This window comes from Malurus melanocephalus, unplaced genomic scaffold, assembly GCF_030028575.1.
Source record: "Malurus melanocephalus ecotype Western Australia unplaced genomic scaffold, MMel_1.1 scaffold_890, whole genome shotgun sequence".
NCBI classification, from domain to species: Eukaryota; Metazoa; Chordata; class Aves; order Passeriformes; family Maluridae; genus Malurus; species Malurus melanocephalus.
In genome coordinates, this window is record NW_026624122.1 from 40,309 (window position 1) to 49,225 (window position 8,917).

At 54.8% G+C, this 8,917-nt stretch overlaps 1 protein-coding gene across 1 annotated transcript in view; it reads left to right on the forward strand.

Moving 5' to 3' along the window:
* Positions 1-1,211: 1,211 nt before the first annotated feature.
* FRMPD1 (FERM and PDZ domain containing 1) overlaps positions 1,212-8,917 on the forward strand; it is a 19,390-nt gene continuing 11,684 nt past the window's right edge. Inside the window, exons 1-7 of the mRNA XM_057385948.1 lie at positions 1,212-1,312; positions 2,051-2,208; positions 3,345-3,447; positions 3,534-3,579; positions 4,456-4,563; positions 7,853-7,936; positions 8,133-8,228. Of these exons, the coding sequence (XP_057241931.1) occupies positions 1,212-1,312; positions 2,051-2,208; positions 3,345-3,447; positions 3,534-3,579; positions 4,456-4,563; positions 7,853-7,936; positions 8,133-8,228 (696 nt within the window). The remainder of the gene's footprint in view (positions 1,313-2,050; positions 2,209-3,344; positions 3,448-3,533; positions 3,580-4,455; positions 4,564-7,852; positions 7,937-8,132; positions 8,229-8,917) is intronic.

Genomic DNA, 8,917 nt, shown 5'->3' on the forward strand with positions numbered 1-8,917 from the left:
GAGAGGAGTGAGGTCAAAGCCAGAAGATTGCTGAATTACAGAAGGTGAACACCGTGGCTGAGACCCTGTGTGCTCAGGCTCCCTTTGGTAGATTCTGGGTGTTCCAGGCTGCACAACTGCTGGGCTTCCACTCCTTCTGTGCTCATTTCCCAGTCACCCTCTGAGAAGGGGTCAGATTTCCCATGCCATGAGCTCTAATTTCTGAAAACACAGCTGGATCACAAGGTCCCCATTTGTGGTTCACAGATGCTGCTCAGGAGCAGATGTAGGAGCGGTGTGGTTGAAGGAGCAAGCTGAATTGTGGTGTGTAGGAAAGGAAGCYCAGAGAGTGCCCAGAGCTGCTGAATTTCCTCCATTTTCTGTCCTTTTTGTTGAGATAACATTTTTCACGCCTCGTTTCTGTGAGCTTCCCGCCTCTCTCCTGCTCACAGGTGAACTGACTGATGCAGTTTCTATTGCAGCACCCTTTCTGCCATGGACCTGCAGCCCGCTGTCCCACTATGACAGAGCACGTCCCTGAGGCACAGAACCTCCTGTCCCAGCTGCAGACTCGAGGAAGGAGCTCAGGACGTACAAAACTCCGAGGCTGAACAGAAGGCACGCTGTGAAAGGTGGATATAACAGTTTTTGGGTTTGAAAATACAAGGAGCTGTTATTCCTCATGATATTCTTCTGCCTTCTGGCAGATAWTTTGTTTCATTTTGGGTTAGGTTTGGTTGCAGCCCACAGTTCTTCCCAGGGTTAGAGCTCAGAGTGTTGGCAGTGGTATGTGGCTCCCTGTGCCTCACAAGACACACTCTCAGGCTGTGCAATCACCACTGATGCTGACACTTAGAAATATCAAACCAATTCCCTGGTTTGGGTAAAGGTTCATGGTGTGCAAGGCTCGGTTTGGGGGTGTGCAGCTGGCCTTGCCTTTACATTTGCAAAAAAGCCCCTGGATCCATGAAATCCATGGAAAGGGAGGATAAAGCACTATGACTGTCACATGGATGACCAAAAGCAGCAAGCAGGGAGGCTGGGTGGGCAGGGAGGGTCTGTGAGTGTCACAGCAGGTGTGACACTCTGTTAAAGCTCGTGCTTTTCACACGGGGCCAGCAGATGCCTTTGTGTCACAAATGAGTTGAGAATTAGCCTTGGTCACTCTGGAAGGTGCCCAGGACAGCTCCTCGTCATTCTGTTTTCCTGTGATTTCTGTCACTTCCAGGTAAATGGGAGATTTGGAGACTAGCTTAATCCATACACGAAAAACATGTAGAATAGAGCAAATGGTAGCAAAATGGCTTCATCGCTCTCGGGACGGCGCACCCAGGTAAGCGTGGTTTTTGTGGAAGGGATATCTGCGATCACCTTCACTCGGAGGGAGCACGAGGCTGTTCCCAAGGAACAGGGGCTGCCACAGCCCGCAGATCTCACTCCCTGTTCCCATTGTTCCTGGGAAATATGCGTACAGAGAAAGAAAAGCAACAGTGTTTTTAAGCAACCCCCTTGGCTTCCAGGGACAGATGTTCCTGCGTTGCTCTGCTGTGGTTTTGTGAGGAAGAAATACAGCACTGCTCCGTGTGACACTTGTTCTTCTCAGAGGTGGGGTCATGCTTCTCTTTGTGTTTTGCTATGGKCCAGGCGAGGTTGCATTTGCCAGGGGTCCTGGTCTGTGGCTGCTTTCCTTCCCTGCGGTCTGAGAGTGGCCGTTAGGGTGGAGTGGACATGCAGTGGACACACATGAGCTGGAGTGATCCCAGGGCTGCCTCGCTGGGGGAAGGTGCTGCTGTTTCTTGTGGATGGAGTCATGGAGTCATGGCTTGACCAGGGGCACACCTGGGCCTTTGCTGTGTGACCACTGAGCCAGGCTGACTGGACAGTTGTGGTTCCATGCAGTCTGATGGCCTCAGCTTTCTGCAGARCCCGGGGAATTGCTGCTGGGGACCCGGGGAGTGCCAGCCTTGGGGCTGCACCACAGCCTGCTGAGAGCAGGGAGGTGTGTGAATCTAGGCCTGCCAGACGAGTGTCTGTGGTTCTGTCGTGTTTGATTGTCCTTCTGATCCCACAGGAGCAGCGTGCCTGCGATGGACAGCRCYGGGGACAGMGCAGCTCAGCCCCCCAGCCGGGTCAGAGTCACCGTCACCGTCTACAAGGACCTGGTCCTGCAGCACTATGGCTTTGAGATCTGCCCCAGCCTTCCCCTGACCATCGCCTCTGTCACTGCAGGTGAGCATCCCAGGGGCCCAGGGGCTCTCAGTGGGGAGCTCTGCCGGGGCTTTGTGGTTTCTGCTCGGTGTGTGAGCCCTGAACGCTGCAGGCACAGCCCTGGGTGTCTGTGGCACACAGAGCACTCGGATATCTCCCTGTTTGGGCAGCACAGAGGCAGCCTCAGTGTCCCCGTGGATCCTTCACTCACTCACTGTTGACCTTCATGATGCTCTTCATAAAGCTCTTCCTGGTGTTTTATTTGAAATGCAGAGGAAGAATTTAATCTTGTCTTAGAGAATGTAATCTTATTCTGCTGTGGCCACTGTGATCTGTTGCTGAACAGACCCTGGGCTTTCAGCTCTCTGACAGGGAGAGGTGCAGGCAGTGGTGAAGTCAAGCASATCAGCTCCTCCAGCTATAGAAGGGACAGGTGTAACTCCAGAACTGTGAATGTGTTTCTTACTCATATTTTATTTTTTTAGTGGGTGCAGAAAACCACCTGTTGTTTACCTGTTGGTGTGAGTGTGGCAGCCCTCTGTCTGGGGTGTGGCTGGTGCTCTGGTCTGGGGCAGGAATCCTCTGTCACCTCCTGCTTTTCTTTGTGCTACTTCCCATGTGAAATGCGGTGAAATTATCTGAGAGTTGTGGGACAGAAGAACTGGGTTGTTTTTTTTTTTTTTTTTTTTTTTTGCTGTGCTTTTCTTCTTTCCTAATCAGAAAGAATCAGCATTTTACTAAAACTGAGCTGCCCTTCTGAGCCCTGTCCTTTGCTGGTGGGAGCACACAGCCCCATTTGGTTCCCAGCATGGATGTCCAGGGGGACAGGCACATGCAGGAATGGTTTCCATGGGGCAGAGGGAAGCTCAGGTGGGGGACATGGACACAGGCAGGGACACAGCAGCCGGTGACAGCATCCAGTGTCCTTCAACCCCTGTGATTTTGCCRAGGGAAGAAGGTGCTGGGAGGGAAGAGGAGCTCTCAGTGGGTGTCTGTGCCACCCCCAGCGCAGATATGGTACCCGGGGGCGGGTTAGGGGTGGAGCTGGCATTGCTGGATCGATGGCAGGACTCCAGGACATTTTCCCGATGTGCATGACCCTGTGGTCACTGGTGTGGGGTGTCCGGCCGTGACTCAGTCCATGCTGCTGCCCACAGGGAGCACCGCCGAGGGGAAGCTGCAGCCCGGGGACCAACTCCTGACCATCAACTCCACCGCGGTGGACGACGTGTCCGTGGAGAGGGCAGCCAGCATCATCAGGTGTGTGCTGTCCCCTGAGCCTGTCCCCTGTCCCCTGTGCCTGGGCTTGGGCACAGGCCCTGCCTGACCGCTCATCTCTGTTGCAGGGACGCCGGCGATGAGCTGCTGCTGACCGTCCTGCGCTGCCCATCTGTGAGTGACCCTTCCTTTGCATGGCCAGGGCTGAGGGGTGGCTGGACTGGCATGGAGGCTCAGAGGGGCTGGCCAAAGCCGTGAGAGTGCCCTGGGCATCCTCTGCTGTCACACACACCCCTGGAGGGGGCTTGGGAGAGTGGACAGTGACCCCTCACAGCCCCTGGTGCGGGGTCAGGCCGGCTTGTGGTGCAGGTTACAGGGAGAAACTCTGTGCTCCCTCACCCWGGTGGGCTCTGGAAGGTCTGGATGTGCATGGGGGCTGCTCCTGGATCCCATCCTCGGGGCAGGATGGGGCTGTGGCAGGCCAGGAGGGGTGGGCTCTTCTGACAGGTGAAGAATTAGCTCTGCCTGGAAGCCACACAGGAGGACACTGAGGGATTCTGCCACTTTACAGGGGATTTGTGCACAGGGACTTGGTGTTTCCTGAATTCATGTGGTGTCTTGGGAGCTTGATAGGACCCTGGCATGGGAAAGCGAGGTTGTGGCAGTGGTGCAATGGGGTCCAGTTGTCTTTACAACCTTGGGCAGTTTTTTAATGGTTTGCAGTACACTTTGGGAAGCTGTGGAGCTGGGGTGTGCTCCCCACATGGGCTGGCAAGAGTCCATCACTGCCAGGCTCTCTGATGTGTTGGTGTGGGTACAGCCCCACTGCAAGCAGCTGTTGGCAGATGCCTGGTCACTCTCTGGGGTCCTGGCTTTGTCCYCAGGACGTGGGGACACTCCTGGTTCCTGTGACACTGGCAGTGTCTGTGCTCGCTGGGCAGCCAGGGCCGGGCTCAGCAGCTGCCCAGGCGGGTCAGAAGGGTCTGTGGCACGGCCCTGCCCGCACTGGGGGCTCTGCTCCACCCTGACCAAATCCCGCTGTCCTTTCAGGGTGGCCCCAAGTCATCGTTCCTCACCGCGGAGAAGAGGGCGAGGCTGAAAACAAACCCCGTCAAGGTGCGGTTTGCGGAGGAGGTGCTGCTGAACGGACACTCGCAGGTCAGGGGGGCAGGAGGGAACACGGGGCTGTCCCGTGCAGGGTGTCACACTGGGGTGCTGTGGCTGGGCTCACCGTGCTGCTGTGCACTGCTCAGGATCCGGGAAAAGCGCTGCCACCTGTGGGGTTTTGGGTTTGATGTGCTCATTTGGACTGATAGAAAATACCCGCACACCCTGCTCATGTCCTGTCACCCTGTCAGACCTTGAGCCATCCTTGCAGTGCTCGGAGAGGCTGCTGCCATCTCTTGGGGTGCTGATCCATGCGTGGTGAGCCCACTGAAGTGTGGGTGTGACAAATCCTGACCCTAGAGCTGAGAGTGAACGCTGATGTGTGTGCCAGGTTGATGTGCTGCTGGAGGGACTGGGCTGTCCCCTGGTGGGGACAGGCAATGCCGTGTTCCCAGGGTTTGTCACTGGTCACTTTGCTTTGCTGTTAGGTGTGGCAGTGTTCCTGAGCTGGCAGGGTGGCAGCTTGCTGTCATATCCCAGCAGAGGGTTTGCACAAAGCATCCGTGGTTCCTTCGGTCTCTGTCATGGTTTCTGGAGGCTGCTTCGATCCCCTCCACGGGTTCCTCGTGCAGGGAGCAGCCCAGCTCTGTGCCTGTGTTGGTCTCCCTGGAGCAGAGGTGACAACATTTGTGTCTTGCCCACAGTGTGAACAGCTCTTCAGCATCTCCTTTTCCTCCTGTGTGACTTACAGAGAGAACTGGGGTCAATTTGGGGTCATTAGCTCTGTCGAGATTCCCTTTTATCTTTCAGAATGAAAAAATTCTGTGGTCAAAACCCCTCTCTCATATCCCSTGCTCATTTGTGCTGTTCATCATCCAGGTGTGACCAAATCTTTCTGCTTTGCAGCAATGACGAGCCACTCATGGGGCCATTTTCCTTTTCCCTTCCTGCCTCTTATTCCCTCTTGCTGGTGGGAGGGAGCTCTCCTGATAGAGCTCAGAGCTTTCCCAGGGCTGACATCTCCTCTTTTTCCCCTGCACGTGGGCAGAGGTACAGCCAGAGGTGCCCATGGGTGATAACTCAGCCCCTCTGCTCTGTCCCTCTCTGCACAGGGGTGAGGGTCCGTCTGTCCCTCTGGAGCCTGGGATCCTTCCCTTCCTGCCACGCTGTCACCAGTGCTGCTGCCAGGCTGGTCCCTGCGTGTCAGTGACATCCTGAGTGTCACTGACAGGGTGGCAGCAGAGCCCTCCCTGGCACAGCTGCTGGGAGATGTGACACCGTGGCTGGGAATGGGGAAGGGGAGGATGTGCCCAGAGATGCCTGAGAGYTTTGGGCAGGATGCCATCCCCGTGGGATGCCGGCAGACCCAAAATCACCAACACACCCTGCTGTTCCTACAGCTGGGATTTGACACTGGTGTCTGCCTGGGGTTCCACGGAGCTGTGTCAGCTGGGCTGGCACTGCTGTCACAGCCCACCAGGTCCCACATCTGTGCCACTCACTCACTGATCACAAGGTTGGCCTCTGTGAGTCTGGAAACCTCTTGAGAGGTTGGAGAAGGCACATCTGGAGGGAATGCTGCACTCTGGGCCTCCCCAAAGCCTCTGTCAGCATTGCACTGAGCTAATCATGTCTCTGCAAGTGCAGAGGAGGGACACAATCACTATAGATTGCCATCCATTTAATGAGAGCTTACAGGGAGAAGAAATTAATTCAGGTGGTGGGGTCCCACTGGTGTTAGCTTCCCTTTTCACCAGYTGCATATGTAACCTGTTTTGAGCAGTGAAGTATTAGCACAAAGGAAGAGTAAATAAATTTGTTGCATATTTATGACTTCTTTCTGGAAAAGCACTATCCACCACAGCAGCCCTGAGTGCTTTAAGCCTGCTCTCCTTTCCATGGGCTGACGTACTAAGGCAGCCAAGATGGGTATTATGGCCCTGAAAAACCCTACAGCCTCCTGCTTCAGTAAATATACTGCTCTCGTCATCCTAATGGAGCATGGCTAATTGATCCTTGTGGCCGCGGGAAGGATCCCAGCACTGCATTCTGCAGCTGAAACCCGAAACCCCGGGCTGGAAACATCAATTGTTAATGAGGCTCGCTGCCGTGCTGCCTCCGCTCTCTGCAGACTGATGATGTCTTTCCGTAGCACTGAGTGCTGTGCCGGGGCCGAGTCCCTGGGGAGCCGTGTGTTATCAGCAGCTGCAGCTCGGGGTGAGTCAGGAGTCAGCCTCACCCCACACARGACACCAAGGGTGCAGCTGCTGAGGCTCGCAGGGTTAATTCATAACACAAAAACACAGAATCCTCTTCTGGGGGTTCTGGCTGGATAAGTGGATCTGAGCAGGAGAGTGGTGATAATTTGTGTACATGTTAAGTTTTGCTGTGTGCTGGCTGTGGAAAGCCCCACTCAGGTGATAACTGTGGCCATGGGAGCTACCAGAGGAGATGTGCAGCCRGTGTGAAATGGCATCGCTGTCCTGGAACTGATGGAGCCTGTCAAAGATGTGATGAGTTTGGGCTAATTAGCACAGAGGACTTAAATCCTGGGCTGGGAATAGCAGCAGYGTTTTCTCTTTTCTCTCAGTGGTGACTGTAGGCTGCTTGAACCCCACAAAAGGGGGATGAAGGAAGGAGGTTCAGAACTGGTTTATGTTTGCCCTGGCAGTACTTCCAGGATGTGTGGGCTCTCTGTGTAGAGGGGCCAAGGCTGTGAGGTTTGGAATGTGTGGCACAGTAAATGAAACAGGAGAGATGATTGTCTTAGAAGCACCATTCTTAACCCTGAGACTCTCTTGACGAGTAAATGAGCCCTTTAAGTGATGGGAGTAATGTGCTGGTCCAAGAATGAAAAAATTCTGAATAGGAGGTCCAAGAGTGGAGGAGTAAACCTCCTRAGCACTGAACAACCAGAGGAATAACAGTGGATTTGGAAAGAAAGCTGCAGGTGTTCTCTGCTAAAGCAGTGAGGTGGAGGGCTGAGAGGTGATGCTCCAGACCACYCCGGGAGGACAGAGACCAAGTCCTCACACTCTTCTCAAWGCACCCAAAGATGTTTTTGCTGARGGTATCCTTGCCTTGTCCYGTGTGACCTATCTCAGGACACCGTGGTGGCACCATTTCCTGCTCAGGAACTCCAGGGTTACAAATCTCTGGTTGGTGCTCAGTGAAAGTGGCACTGGGTGTTTCACAGCCTTCCTGTGGCGGTGGCAGCACCGAGGGTGTGGTGTCAGTGCCGGGGTCTGCGCTGCCCAGTGATGTTTGATGGGGAGAGGCCTTTTCTGRAAGCGCTGCTGGGTTTTGCTGATGAGCAGGGAGGATGACTTTCTGCTTTCAGTGCCTGCCAGATCCTCCTGTGCCGCTGGGAGTGGAATGGTGCTCCCAGGCCACGTGCGGCCGCTGCACTGCCCAGAGTGTTACGGTAAAAGCATTTGTTGTGCTCCCTTTCTGTCATTCAGTGCCAGAAGCATAATCAGGAATAAAGCTTGGTGCCATGGAAGAGGCTTGCCAAGGCAGAGAAGGATTTTCCTGGATGCCAGGACTCGATGTGCCAGGCAGAGCAGCTGGTGCCTGTGGGCTGGATGCCCGAGGGTCCAGCTGCTGCTTTTGTTCTGCAGGGGAGCTCCCTCCTGTTCATGCCCAATGTTCTCAAGGTGTACCTGGAGAATGGACAGACCAAGGCCTTCAGGTTTGAGAGGACCACCACTGTAAAGGTAAGGATGGCTGTTCCCACCAGCCAAGACCAACCCAGCCCAACCCAATCAACCCAACCCAACCCAAGCAACCCAACCCAATCGACCCAACCCAATCAACCAACCCAACCAACCCAACCCAACCCAACCCAACCAACCATCCCAATCAACCCAACCCAACCCAATCAACCCAACCCAACCAACCAACCCAACCAGCCCAACCCAACCCAAGCAACCCAACCCAATCAACCCAACCAACCAAGCAACCCAACCCAACCCAATACAACCAAATCAACCCAACCAACCCAATCAACCCAACCAACCCAACCCATCCCAACCCAACCAACCCAACCCAACCGAACCCAACCCAACCTAACCAACCCAACCCAACCCAAGCAACCCAACCCAATCGACCCAACCAAACAAGCAACCCAACCCAACCAACCCAACCCAACCCAGCTCAACTCAACCCAACCAACCTAACCCAATCAACCCAACCAAGCCAACCAACCCAAGCCAACCAGCCCAAACAACCCAACCAACCCAATGAACCCAACCAACCAACCCAACCCAACCAACCCAATCCAACACAACCAACCCAACACAACCCAACCAGCCCAAACCAACCCAACCCAACCCAGCCAACCAGCCCAAACCAACCCAACCAACCCAATCAACCAACCCAACCAACCCAACCCAACCCAACCAAC